The sequence below is a fragment of the Aythya marila genome (genome assembly GCF_965140915.1).
Source record: "Aythya marila genome assembly, chromosome: 1".
In the NCBI taxonomy this organism is placed as follows: domain Eukaryota; kingdom Metazoa; phylum Chordata; class Aves; order Anseriformes; family Anatidae; genus Aythya; species Aythya marila.
The window spans coordinates 142,098,394-142,112,677 of NC_139042.1; the positions used below are offsets into that span (position 1 = coordinate 142,098,394).

Genomic DNA, 14,284 nt, shown 5'->3' on the forward strand with positions numbered 1-14,284 from the left:
GCTGGTGCTGGCAGTGCTGGGCTCGGCAGCCCATGCAGGCGCTGCGGGGTGCGGTGCTTGGCCGCCCTCAGCCCCTGCTGCGCGTGCCAGGCTCAGCCTGTGCCCGACCGCTGGCAAACTCCCTCCGCGGCGGTTTAAAAATAAACACTTGGGCCTGTTGGGCGGCCTTCCTTGCAAAAATAAATACGGCATCTCTGCCAGCCCCCCGGGAGCTGGGGCACACACGCGCTCTCTGGGGGCACCTCCTCACCCGCCTGGCCTCCGCCACACAAGTCACCCCACGCGGGGAGCTCGGAGGCCAGGTGGGTGCCAAATCTCCCCGCTGACCCCAGCCCCAGCAACATTTTCTGCTGGTTCACAGGAAGAAAAGAGAGCCCGCAAACCAAACAGCAGCAGAGGCAGCAGCTCACCCCCAGCCAGGGTGTGGGAAACCAACTCTCCCATGCACCGGATCTCCAAAAGCTCACTGCTGTTCCCCGCTATCCTCCTCAAACCCCCTTTTTTTTCCCTTTAGGGCGGAACAAGCCCTCCCTCCAGCAGGCCCCCTGCTCCCCCCGTGCTGAGAGCCCTGTGCCAGCCGCGGGCCCGTGGAGCAGCGGGGACCCCTGCCGGCCTCAGCGGGCGATGGGGGCGTCCCCACGGAGCTGTGCTCAGCAAGCGGCTTTAACCCCGTGCTGCAGGGCCTGCTGCGAGCATGGAGCTTTCCGTCATGCCTCTAGGGCCGGCATAAGCTTTGCCAGGGCGAGGAGGAGCTGCAAGCGCTTGTAGGGAAGCGTAGGGGTGCTGGGCAGGTTGTGGAAACGCTGTGAAATAATTCAGGTAATTCAGTCAAAGGAAAGGCGCTTGAGGAGGTGTAACCAGCTGTAAAAATGCGTAACCCTGCGGGGCCAGTGCTTTAACAGTGCTGCAGAAAGGGTGTGAAGGTGGGTCCAAAGCTAATTAACAGCCACGTTCATGGTGATGGAAACAAATAATTCCGGACTTTGTGTAATTGATGCTTGAAGTTGTAAGAGTCGGGAGATCTTAAGCCTATCCAGAAAGCAACCAAACATTGCTGGAAGAAAGAGGGAGCCACTGGGACACACCAGCAGAGCCAGGAACAGGCTCGGGGCTTCAGGAGATTGTACAATCTGCAGGCAGGAGCCCAGAAGTCGTGAGCTTCTGTGGAAAAAACCGAGCGGCGGCAGGGCAGCGGCTCTCCCAGGCGTGCCAAGCCACCGCCCTCAGCACCGCCCCACCGGCCCCGCGCCCGCCGGGAGCTGTAGTCCGGGAACTACGAGCCCCGGCGTGCCCTGCCCCGAGCCGAGCCGAGCCGAGCCGAGCCGGGGACAGCAGGCAGGAGGCAGGGGTCGGCATGGCGCTGCGGGGCTGCCTGCGGGCCGGGCACGGGGCGCTGCGCGCTGCGGGGCCGCCCGGCCGGGGGTGCAGCGCCGGGGGCCGGGTGAGGAGCGGCGGCGGCGGCGGGGCCCGCGTTGGGCTCGGGGGGCGGCCGCTGGGGCTGGGGAAATGGCGGCCGGGCGCTGACCGCGGGCTCCCCCGCTCGCCTTGCAGCCGCCGCCGGCCTTCGGCTTCCTCTTCGACATCGACGGCGTGCTGGTGCGGGGCAGCCAGGTGCTGCCCGCCGCGAGGGAGGCTTTCCGCAGGCTGGCGGGCGCCGGCGGGCGGCTGCGGGTGCCCGTCGTCTTCCTCACCAACGCCGGCAACTGCCTGCGGGACGCCAAGGCCCGGGAGCTGGCCCAGGCGCTGGGGCTGCAGGTGAGGGGAGCCCCGGGGAGCCCCCGCCCGGCCCTGCCGGCGCCCCCCCGGCAGCCTGGGCTCGCCTCTGCTGTCCCCGCAGGTGTCTCCGGAGCAGGTGATCCTGTCCCACAGCCCGCTGCGGCTCTTCAGCCAGTTCCACCGCAGGTGCATGCTGGTGGCCGGGCAGGGGCCCGTGGAGGAGAACGCCCACAAGTATCCTTTGCTGTGCTCACCCCGCTTCTTGCTGCCATTCCTGCTCTGCCCCTACGCATAACGCCTGCCCGGTCAGCTCGTAGAGGCACAAGGACACAGAAAGACCTCTGCTGTGTTATGTGGGGGCACCCATGTGGAGAGGCTCAGCTGTAGGCACTTACTGCCGGTCTCCATCTCAGCCCTTCTTGGCTTTCCTTGGTCAGCGTTTCGCCTCTCATGCTGATTACCCCTCCTCTGAGCTGTGTTCTCACTAGCAAGATGTCATCAGGGGGACTCACTTTTGAGATAAAGTTATGCTCCTGCCACTTTTTTTCATGGCAAAATGCATTGTAGGTCACTCCCAGCACTTCCACAGCGGAGGTTTTCCCCAGCAATCTAATAGCAATTGAAGCGTCTCAAACATCATTAGAGCCAGAGCATCGTGGTACAGCAGAGACATGGTTTAAAAGACAATCCCACACGCATACGGCCCTCCCAAGGTAAGGGTCTGACGTAGCTCATATCTGCAAGGAGGTAAGAACTGCCTGCAACATCTACAGCATCTCGGACCGTGTGCCCACCATTACAGCCCATCAGCTTCATCACTGAAGTGCTTTGTGCAGCTTCCCCTCGTTTGCACAGCCCCGTTCCTTTGAAGGCATGTCGCCTTCAATGCCAGGGTTAGCTCTGAAAGGAGAACCTCATCCTAACCTGCTCCTGCTCAGCTTCTCTGAAGGGACAGATTTGGATCATAGTTCTCTCTCTAAATGAGGGCTTTAAAGGCTTCTTTGAGTTAGCTTAATGGGTCCCACAGAGAACAAAATGAACTGGAACAGGGAACACGCAGAACAGACCCTCACCTTCTGCATGCATGTGTGCTTTGACTCCTTGTGCTTAATCTTTGCATTTTGTATGAAACTGTGGCTTTGCCGTGTTTCCCCGGGACAAGCAGGATGAGCTAATGGCAAAGTGTTCCACAAGCGAATGCAACTTAGCCTTGCCTTGTGTCTTTTTACCAGCACACACCGTTGTCTTTTCACCAGCTAAGCTGGCCAGAGCTTCACCAATTCTGCTTCTAGCCACGAGGCCTGACCTGCAGTGCCCCAACACTAGAGTGCTGGCCTTAAAGGTCTCCTGAAGCACATCCATGCTGTCTTGGAGCCACCTCTGTGCTCTTCCTACTTGGCAGGTGTTCCCGATTACAAAGTAAATCGCTCCAGTTTATGCCTTTTTTTTTTTTTTTGGTAAACCTTAAGGCCACCTTTAGGTTGAAACATAACCTACAGTTTGATTGAGAGTTCTGAAGTTACGCATTACCGGCTTTATGTAATTGCTCTGCTACTAGAACTAGCATTTCTTAATCCTATAGATGCCTTTGCTAGTAACTTAAAAAAAGCAAATGAACAAAAAGCAGTCCTCGTGATTCCTTGATGAACTGAAATAGCCTGGGGTTCAAGCATGTGGTCACCATCGAGGCACTGAGGAAGGCGTATCCCCTATTAGACATGGTGGATCAGAGCCGGAGGCCGAAGGAGTTGGTAATCTCTCGACACGTCGGTGGAACAAGTGGTCTGGTGTGGTGGTTGCTTACAGGATACAGCATGGGGTGGAGAGGCTGCAAAGTTGCAGAGCAGACTTTGGCTGCTTGTGACCTTCAGAGAGAGCCTGGGGTTGGTGCTGTGCAGCCAGCATCTCTCTGCTGCTCCCTGTGTTGTCTCCTGCTGGAAGGGCAGTCTGTTTTCCCACTGCTTACTAACGCCATGCCCGTGTTTCACTGCTGTTCCATGCAGTGACTGGTAAAATGGCTTGGTTGACACCTCCGGGTCTGAGAGACAGGAACACAAGATCTGCAAAATCCAGTCTGGGATGGGAGTGTGGGGGAAATCTTTCTTGGGATTCAAGGTGGCCTTGTCCTGACCCTTTATGGGACTGCCTTGGCAGTTTCAGAGGAAGCATTTTTAGTTTTGTTTTGGAGACTGCATTAGCTTTTGCATTACTAACCTGCTCTTTTATTTATTTTTTTTTTTGGCAGCCTCCTCCAACCACTGGCTTCCCCACTATAGAAGGTAAGCAGTGGCCTGTGTTTACATACGAACAGCAAGCAGAAATAACAGTAAGGCAAGCCAGCTGGGGTGGGAGCTAACGACGTGCTGGCAGCTCGTGGATATCTGCGGGCAGCTTATTCAGAGGGTACAGCCAGGTGGCAGCCAGGCTGCCCTCGTGCAACGTGAAGCACGAGCTGGTAAGAGCAAAGCCAGCTTTTATGCGTGCCGTGCTCCAGCATCTGGAAGCAGTGGTGAATGTGGTACGGTGCCACGCTCACTGGGGCCGTGTTTTAATGGTAGCTGTATGAGCCGGGGCAGCCCAGCAGAGGGGTTGTAGTGAGAAGCTTTTGGTAGTAGGTCGTGTACATGGACACTTGAGTTTCCAAGCATCTCTTGACATCTTCCAGGGGTGATTCTGTTTGGTGAGCCAGTGAGGTGGGAGACAAGCCTGCAACTTATTATTGATGTACTCCTGAGCAATGGGAACCCCGGGGCAGAGCTGGAAGAAATACCATACCCCCACCTGCCTGTCCTTGCCTGCAACATGGATCTCCTGTGGATGGCTGAAGCCAAGATGCCCAGGTAAAAAGCATGTTTATAAATTTTAGGGTGCTTCATACAGCTCTCCTGCAGATAGCCTTTTTTGACACAGTGTGTTTTTTAGTGCTAGTCTGCCTGTGTGACATAATTAGCAGCAGAAACACAAAAAATTGCATGAGAAACTAACTTTAAAGAAGCAAAAAAAACAGATCGCTGCCTGTGTAGGAGTCTGTGGGCAGATGCCACGTCCAAACTGTGCAGTACCCTGGTTACAGCAGAGGGATCGTCCTCCTCCCTGAGGAGTGTTTGCCTTGTGAGTGGGGTGACTGGGGACACTGATGACCTTTCTGGAGCAGGTTCGGCCACGGCACTTTCCTTCTCTGCTTGGAGAACATCTACAAGAAGGTGACAGGCCGGGAGCTGAAGTACGAGGCCCTGATTGGCAAACCCAGCACAGTCACCTACCGCTATGCCGAATACCTGATACACGAGCAAGCCAAAAAGCAGGGCTGGAACTCTCCCATCCGACGCCTCTATGCAATTGGGTAAGAGACTGAGTTACTTTCTGGTTTGCTTAGGGGGTTGCAAACTGATTTAAGTGGTTTTATTTTATGGAGATATCTAAAACAAATACTGAAATCCCCGCGGTAACTGCAGCCTCACAGCTTAGAAAGGGGGTGTTATCTTTTTGTACCCTACGCTTGTAATTTGAAGGGCACTGCCAACCTAACAAAGCTGTTACTGAGAGTGCAGTGTGCACGTAGCATGGCTGGTTTAAAGAAAAAGGTAAAAGACCCAAATGTAGTACCATTAGCCCAGTAAGGCCAAACACTTGGGATTGTAGGGAATACATGACAGTAGTGGCTAAAATTGCTTTGGACATGACCTTTTCTCTTTGAAAGAAGACATTTGCGAAGCATGTGGCCTTCACCACAGCTGAACGGGACACACCAGTAAGTGGACTGCCTGCCCAGTGTGGGTGGCCCTCTTGATGTTAGCAAACACCTCGTACCCCTTCCTCCCTCAGTGCTGCCTTCCTCCCAGACTGCCAGAGCCAGAAATTGATGTGTGGGTTGGTTTCTCATTTCTGTTTCGTGCTGTGACCTTATCCAGGGACAACCCTATGTCTGACGTCTATGGGGCAAACCTCTACAACAACTACCTCAAGTCAGCTCAGCGGAACCACGTCCAGGCTGGGGTGAAGAGGAGCCCACAGGCAGCCGGTCCCCAAAGCGAGGACCACCTTGCGGTGGAGAGCTGCAAGTCAATTCTGGTCTGCACTGGGGTCTACCGCCACAGCGCAGAAGCTCCCAGTAAGCCAGAGAAGCACAACACAGAGACTGTGTTCCACGGCCATCGGGATTTCAGCTTTGACCCCAGCCTGGTGGAGGCATCGTACGTTGTGCAGGATGTGAACGAAGCCGTGCAGCTTGCTTTCCAGAAGGAGAACTGGAGCTAGGGTTGAGACAGGTGTGCCTAAAGGTCTACTGTCAGGAATTAGATATAGTGGAGAGGGGAGGAATGGGGAGAGGCCTGGGGTGATCTTTTAACCTAGCCAACGTGAAAGAGAACTCTCCATTTCAGCACTAAAAGCCCCTCACTTTTATTGATACTCTTCTGCAATCTTGCCAGCAGGCTTTTAACTGTGAACTTAAATTGCTGTAATCACAAATTGAGCCATAATGGAAACAGGATACAAGGAGGACTCTTGTCCCAGCAATCCCAGTGCTGTTCAGCCACCAGAGTTCTTTCTTTTCCCCCCTTTGTCTGTGAGGCTCAGGCAAGCCCACCCTCGTCCTTGCAGTCTGTTTGGGGATGAAGCTCTTCCCCGTGCAGGGAGCCACCATTGGTCGATGTGCCATTCATACCATGTGCCATTTGTCCAGCCAGGAGCTGTGTTGTGGTGGCACTCTGCCAAGGGAAGGCTTTAAGTCTCAGCATTCTCCCTGTAAAGAATTAAGTGCCTATGGACTTCAACAAATTCGTCTTGCTTGGGGATTTGCCGCTGCGTCCCTGTCGGTCTGAAACAAGGTCCCATTTTGCAGTCCTCCAGCAGCTACGGAGGGGCTGGGCCCATTGAAGTAGCAGCAGCCAGAGCAGCTTGCTGCAGGGCCATGTGGGAAGTCATATTATTCCCACCCCCTCTTTGGCATTCTGTGAACACTTCTGCTTTGTTGCCTCCTGCTCAGGGAGCCATTAGCCTGTTCTCAAGAGCAGAGGAAACCACTGCAGAGACTGAGTTTCCAGAGGTGTCTTTGCCCAGTACTCGGTGTTGAAGAAAGAGGGTGTTGTGGGGCCCACCCTGACCCCTGCTGGTGCAGGGCACGTCCCCCTGCTCCAGCTGACACAGCTTCCAAAGAGGGGCCCCTGAGAGCAAGGGCCAGCCCGCACAAGTCACAGCCCAGCCTTGTTCCTTCTCTGGATGCAAGGACCGAGATTAGAGATCATCAAGCCAGGGCAGTACCTGAACTCCAAATCCCCATTCTTCATCTCTGATAGTACAAATGTATCTGTCCTTCACTTTCTTTTTTCCTTTCTTCCCTCGTGTGGTTTGCAACTCTGGAATACCCCATGTGGTCTGATCCCTCTTCCCTCCTCTTCCTGTAGCATGCAGGTAGAGTCCCCCTAACAAGAATCAGCAACTGGGGCTTCCCTGCTCAGGAACATTTCCATATCCCTAATGGCATGCACCTTCTACTGCCTCTGTTTTCCAAGCTCAGGCTATCCAGAGGAAGATCAAGCCCTGTGCTTCTTTAGACGATGCAAAGAAGTTAAGCAAGTATTGCGTGGGAAATTCCATGTGAAAAATGGGATTAGCAAGGAGCGTCTTCATGCCAGAGGAGCACCATGATTTTAGAAACATGTCAGTTTGCATATGCAGTAGGAAGCCTTTGGAGCCAGCACAAATGAGTCAGTGTTCCTAGTTATATCCAGCTCACACCACACACAGATCAGAAATAGGCCTGCTCTGCCCTCACTTCCCTCCTTCCTGCTTAACCAGGCAGCTCCAAGCACACAGCACAAGCAAAATGTTCTGTGCAGAAGAGCTGTGTGGATCTTAAAATCCCCGTATCCATCTGCTTCAGCAGCTTTCCATCCTCTTGATACTGATGTGTCTTCCTAGGAAGGGCACGCTGCAGAGCAGGCTCTTCTCTTATGTTATGGCAGGCTCTGTGTCTGAAGGCGACTGGGTGCACTCAGCAACCCAGGCAAAGAGGCCCTTTTACGTGGTTTATTTCTCCAGGCTTTATTTTCTGAATAGGAGCAGAAAAATCCCTCTTGGGGTGAATTTACCTCTTGTGAAATCATAACAGGAAAGAGCCTCTTCACTAGCTGAGATTCTTCTCCTTTGTCTTATCAGGACAAGAATTGCTTGGCTGCTTCTAAGAGCAGCTGTAATGTGTGAAACACAAATTTAGATCTGAATCCTTTGCCTTTCACTGGAGAGGAAAAAAAAATTTCATCATCTTGTACAAAACAAAGGCTTGTCTACAGTTCCCAGAAGTGTAAATACAGGGAAGGACTTGGCATATAACTTAGGGACATCTTTTAGATTTCAGAGCGTCTCCAGAGTCACAAATGTGCTGTGGACCCATTGTGTAATACTGAAGACCCAAGTCCCATTTATTCATAAACTAACTGTTGCGTCCCTCAGCTGCACTTTTCACAGATGATATCCAGTGCAGGAAGAAGAATGCTCCTCTTCCTTGCAATATTTGCAAATTTGGGTGATAACTTTAATAGGATTAGTCAGGAACCGTCTTCTAGGCCATAATTAGGTAGACCTCAGAGAGCTGATGGCTGGTGATAGCTCCTGGTGATGCCCTCCAATTGGTAGGTACTTCTCTGCAGAAATGCTGATGTCTGTCCATCTGTGTGCCTTTGCTAGAGCTCTTTCTTGTTACTCATTAAGACCAGGTGCTGCTGAAGCAATGTTCTCCAAGGGGTGTAGTGCTACCGAAATCGCTGTCCCAAATGGACTCTGGTACGCTGGTGGCAGCTGCTGCCAGTGGTAGCTTTGCGGAAGGAACATGCAGAGGGATTTTGAGGTATCACAGGCAGTTTGTAGTTTCCTTTCGACATGCGTGGCAACTAGCCAGAAGTGGGGTAGGTATCAGGAGGAAGGAGGTAGGACCCTGTCCAACAAGGGAACAAGTTTGCATTTGCACAGGGAGTGAGAAGGCACCTCCATCTTTAGCACAGTGGCGATGGAGAACTGACTGATGTGAATCTGCTTTGAATTAGCTCCAGATTATTTTTTTTTAAACTATGTTAGTGTTGAAGCAGTGCTCTGGGAGTCTTTAAAACGTGTAGGAGGAAATTCACTGATAGGGAATTCAAGCGATACTTCACTTGCAAGTTGAAACTGGGCGGAGGGGAGGAGAAGAAATCTAGAAAAATCTTTTAGCCTTTCTCCAATTCTTATCAAGCAAGGCTGCGTCTAAAGGCTCTGCTTGTTGGTCTTTGCACTAATCAGATAGGCTACCCTTGGCCTGAGCAAGAGACCTTGCCCTTCTTCCCCTGCTCAGCCCCTTGAAACTGCACTTTGTCAAAGTCATTTCCCAGGAATTGCATGGGCGCAGTGGATGGAGTAGGAAATCTGGGTTCTCCTGCTGCTGCCTGATAACGACGTGGTTACTTCTGTTGAGGAAAGTGCTTGCTGGAGCTCTGTTCCATCAGTGTTGGGGTAGTGCGCAGGCTCCAAGCTTATCTGCAGTTCATCTGCAGGACATGCTAGTGCTAGAATTCAGTGAAATCCTTTTTCCTTGGAAATGCAGTTTCCTGGAATTAGCTTTGAGTTTGGCTGGAACACATCCTTTCGTTTTGCTCATGTATTGCACAGATGTGGCGTTTCAGATGCTGCATTTCTATGGTTTGGAGTAAGCATACTTCTGTGCAGATTTTTGGACCAAGCAAGAGAGGGGACTTCACTTGTTCTGATTCCTTAATATTTAATTTATATGGTGCACTACCCTATGCAGTGAACTTGGTGAAGTCCTGATGCTAACAACTCCATCTTCCACAGATGGATTGGTTTTAGTCAAGCTTAAAGGGGATACGTGGTGAGATGAGACAACTGAGAATAGCAGGGAGGAACTGAAGGAGGGACAGACGTCATCTTGGATCTGAAGCAGAGAGCTTTTACATCATGTAATAAGGTGGTGGCCAAAGACAACAATTCCTTTATTCGACAAGGCACATGCAACTGTTAGCCTGGCATTCAGGGAATCATACAACACTACTGTCCCCTTCCTTCTAATCTTAATCCTGGTGTGTCTTTCTGCCCTTCCCTCCCCCTACTCCCCATGAATGGATAATGTTTCAGATTATGTCATGTGCACTGTAGCAGGGTGATTATGCATGGTACAGAGAAATCACAAGCTGTGATTGTTTTACCTTTCAAGTTAAGTTTAACCCAATTCCAGAGCTGCTCCTTTTAACTAGCACATATAAAATTAATAAAAGAGGTTTTCTTTAAAATAAATTCTAGCATGGGGTGTGTGCATTTCGTGAGTGTTGTCCTGGCTTCTTTCATGCCTTTGCCCTAGAAGATATCAGCACCAAATCGTCTTTCGTTCTGTTCATCAAGGCAATATCAGATTGTCTGGAGGGAAGCACCCTGAAAGATAACCCTCCAGCAATGCTTTTGATGGACCGAGCTGTAATTCCCTGTAAGCTGTATGTCTGCCATACTCAGATGAGATGAGCGTGAGTCTGACCATTCCCACTCTGTAGGGGGGAGGGGGAAAAGGACCCGTCACATTGTGTGATGGCCTGATTGACTCTCTGCACTTAATTTTGGTATGCCACCTGCACGAGGAGCTTTCAGAGTAGGCACTTAGTTGTGACCTGACCTAACCAGTTGTTTGTAATGATAACTTCTACTTGGTGGGGAAGCAACAAGTTAGATACCACCAACTTTGTCTGCTACTGCAGATGATGAAAAAGCAAGATGGCATATTAAAGCCATCCTTGCCATTAAAAGCTTCCTTGGCACTGTGTTAAACCATTTGTCACCACCTAAGAACCCCCTCTGTTTGACAGGAGCTGTGCTCTGGTACCTTTTGAAGAAAGTGAGCGAAGATGAGACAGATACTAACTGAGAGAAAGTCACATCAGAGCCTAAAGGTTCCACTGACTTCAGCAGATGGAAAACAAAAGATCCTAGTAGGTGAAAACCATCAGCTTTAATGGCCTAGAAACTACAAAAGTGCAACAGTTCATTTGTGAGATTTTCCACCAGAAGGTTTTCTACCTACAAAGCTCACTGCTCACAGGAGGCATGTTAGACCACAAAACATGCATGACTCACAGCCCTGAGAACTTGATGTTGAAAGGAACAATTGGTTCCTTGCAGTAAAAACAGTTGTGGAGGGACAGGACAAGGATTCCCATTCTGAGCAGGGAAGGAATAGAGTTTTAGTCCACATCCAGGAGAAACAACCTATGGCTTGGACTTCAAATAAATAAATAATAATAAAAAACATGGACTAGGCCCCTCATTTTATCCACTACTCTAGTAGTTGAAGCACTCACCAAACACAGGGCAGACCAAGGTTAGGAAATCCAAACCTCTCAAAATGCATGCTATGAATCGTTGCATTATTGTTAAAACAAAGGGGCAGATCAGAGCAAAGGTGTCCCTTCTTGAAGGAGATGGCTTAGCTGCCAGCTAGGGTCCCACAGACACCCTTAACCAACATAAAGAGCACAGTTAAACATTGGTGTTAGGAAACACTGAAGAAGGAACAACTCAAACAGGAAGGACTGAGTGCACTGTTCAAGTTGGAGTTGCCTCCCAGGTGGATGCTGTGGGGAACACCAGAGTAAACCCTGAGAAATGTTCAGTCTGTAGATTTTGGTGGGCTGTGAACACAGGCTAAGCAATTACCTCCTCACAAACCTTGGCCTTTCAGGGGCATGCCCACACCCTTTGTCCACTGAATCTAACTTTGTTTATAAAAACACAAGTCCACATGGACAAATTATGCAGCCACACAAACAACGTAAAGACGTTTATGGACCCGGTCTGCAACGCTTTAAAACCCCACACCAGCAAGACAGCTACAAACCCTCTCAGAACCAAGCTGCCTCCATCAAGTAATGGCTTTTTCAGTGATTCACTGTAATAAACCAGTTCAGCTACAAAGATCTTTCACTTTCTCCTCAAGGTCAGTTCCAATACACACTGTATGCTAAGACTAAATAAGCAGAAAATATTGAGAAGGATGCCCAAATTCTCTTCACACCCTAAGACCCTAACCTGCTACAATAAGCATGAAAAAAAAAAAAAAAAAAGGCTCCACATTTTATGCTGGTATCAAAAGCTCTCTGAACTGAAATGTAATTACCAGTAACAGATGGTTATACCTTTATCACTTTTTGAAGAGTATCTGTATTCCTCAAATCATAGTTCTGGATCAGCAGTTTACTAAGTCTCAGCATCTGGAGGTGAAGAAGCTGAGGAGTCTTTGAATTTTGGTGCTGGCCAGGTGAAACTGCCCTACACTTACTGTAACTTCAACCCTGAACATCTGAATAGATTAAGTAAGTGGAGTACAAAGCCTGTGTTGGAGAATCCCAGAACCTTCCTTTCCCACACAAAAGGCATTTTAACCACGGTTACAGCAGATTATGCTCAAACTCACTGAAATCAGCTTTGCCTCTCTCCCTCCCTCCCACTGCTGCCAGTTTCTGACAGCTTACTGCAGGGTATAATTAGGGTTTTAGCTTCTAGTCTTTCTTTCAGGCATATATTTGTCCCCCCCACCTTTTTTTTTTTTTTCTTTTTTTTTTTTTTTTCCTCTCTTACCAAGCAATTGAGTCATTATTTTGTTTACTCTTGAGTTCTGCCCTCAAGAAGTTTTTGTCTTTCCCCCAGCAGGGGTATTTTTGAGGGCACACTACTCATTTCTGCTAGTAGTATAAACTAGAACCAGCAGCATATTAGATATTTACTACAGCTATTTTACAAAACTGTTGTCTGCTGCTTGCCTTTAAATGTATACATACACACACACACTCTGTGTATTTACATAAATGTATAAAGAAGCCAGATACATAGCTTTGGAGCTGCTGAAGAGTAGAAGCTATTTATAGTGTAGCTTTTTAATGTTTTAACAGTAATGGTTAAGCGCTAACACTTCCAAGGGCTGCACATTGCATTAAATAACTGGATCACACGGGAAGCATCAGCTTGTCATATCTCAACCTACAGTGTGCTACAAAAAGCTCTTCAGTGCTTTCTCAAGTAGAAGACATTTCTCCCTTTACTCCCATTTTAAGGTACAGGCACAATTTCTGCTTCTTTCCACACAAATAAGCTCCTTTTTTTGTTATTGTTGTTTTTAATTCTGTTTGTTTGGGTTTTGTTTGCCCTGCCAAAGCCATACTCAGCCCAAGGAAGCCCTTGAGCTCCCACCCTCCTTGCCAGCACCCCCCATCCCTGCTCATTGCAGGTCCCCCTTCCCACCTGCCTACCTTCGATGCCGGGGCCTTTCAAATCCAGCAGGAATCCCTCAGTCCCCAGAGATCTGTTCCTAAAGCCTCCCCTTGCCCTGCTCACACAGTCCCAGGCCTGTCAGAGCCAAGCTCCCAGGGAGGACGTGGTCCAGACCCCTCCACCAGGCAGGTGCTCAGCCAGGTGGGCCCACTTAGCACCCCACGGCCCCACTCCCTGCCCAGATGAAAACTTGATTTTCATTCCATGTCCTGTCGTAGAGTTTGAAAATCTTTTTTGTGGTGGAATAGTAGATGTATTAGAAGCAAGACTGATACACTAATCTTCAGGACTGACCAGTCCCCGTCACATTAATCATGCCGGTGACTCTAATGTTGGCTTACCCTGAGAAGGACTGGGTGAATGTACCCACCTTAGATAAGGCCCGGGATTCAGTACGTCAGAGTGTGATTTCACCCTCTGCCTTTGATCACACAGCCTTACGCTGCCACTGAACCTAGTGTGTAAACCAAAACGACGAGGCACAGACGGTGACACTGCCAAGCCCTCACGGTCTCACTGAGGCCGAGCCAAATGAAACTGTGAGCCATGGCCACAGTGGAGGATCTCGAGGCACCGCTCACAGAGGTGCAGCACTTGTCCCTACCTCAGCCAGGAACAGCAGCACGGTCAGCAAAACCTTCCCTTTGCCCGTGGTCTCCGGATTCATGCTCTGTATCCCACAGGATAGCCATGGAGCCCTAAGCAAGGTGTTTGTGCACTTATACAAAAATCGCAATCAGAGAAATCATTTGGATGTAATTTTCTTCTTTGGCAGGCGAGTCTCTCAAAGAAAGCAAGCCTTGCAGGTGAAACACTCAGTGCCTGGGGTTGGAGCCCAGACGTGATGCTTTCAGCTCCAAAGTCACACACCTTGAAGGGCCAGAGCACAAACATGGTGGGAGCGTATCTGGCAAGGGAAGGAGAGGCAGCTCTCTGCTCGCCGCCTTCTTGCACGTCGAAAGCCCTCAGACTAATCTGCTCAGCTGAAAGCAGCACTGCATTATTTCTGCCACTTAAAAGTGAGCAGTTTTCCTGCTGGGGCCACCGGCTGCCTGGCCTAGATACGTGCAGTGATGCCCAGGGCTGTCTGGGGCCTGCTCTGACAGCCCTCAGGCTCAGAGGGCCACGCGGTCATCGCCTGCTGGAAAACGAATGGTGACAGCCCTCTCCGGACTCACTGTGAATGCCAGTGACACTTGTGACAGTTACAAGGCCAGGGGTGCCTCCTGCTGCACCTGGGCCCTCTGCGAGCAGCAGCACGGGTGTC

At 50.4% G+C, this 14,284-nt stretch overlaps 1 protein-coding gene across 2 annotated transcripts; it reads left to right on the forward strand.

Annotated features, from left to right (window-relative positions):
- The first annotated feature begins 1,270 nt into the window (after window positions 1–1,270).
- Window positions 1,271–10,025, forward strand: HDHD5 (haloacid dehalogenase like hydrolase domain containing 5). 2 transcript variants are annotated; one of them, XM_082763351.1, is made up of 8 exons: window positions 1,271–1,441; window positions 1,552–1,755; window positions 1,838–1,950; window positions 3,374–3,503; window positions 3,962–3,995; window positions 4,382–4,556; window positions 4,871–5,059; window positions 5,628–10,025. In XM_082763351.1, exons 1-8 carry the CDS (start codon window positions 1,355–1,357, stop codon window positions 5,971–5,973), a joined length of 1,278 nt encoding a protein of 425 aa, XP_082619477.1. In that variant the 5' UTR covers window positions 1,271–1,354; the 3' UTR covers window positions 5,974–10,025. The 2 variants fall into 2 exon arrangements, with proteins under 2 accessions (XP_082619477.1, XP_082619478.1); XM_082763352.1 differs by having other exon boundaries at window positions 1,274–1,441; window positions 3,374–3,467.
- Window positions 10,026–14,284: the final 4,259 nt, after the last annotated feature.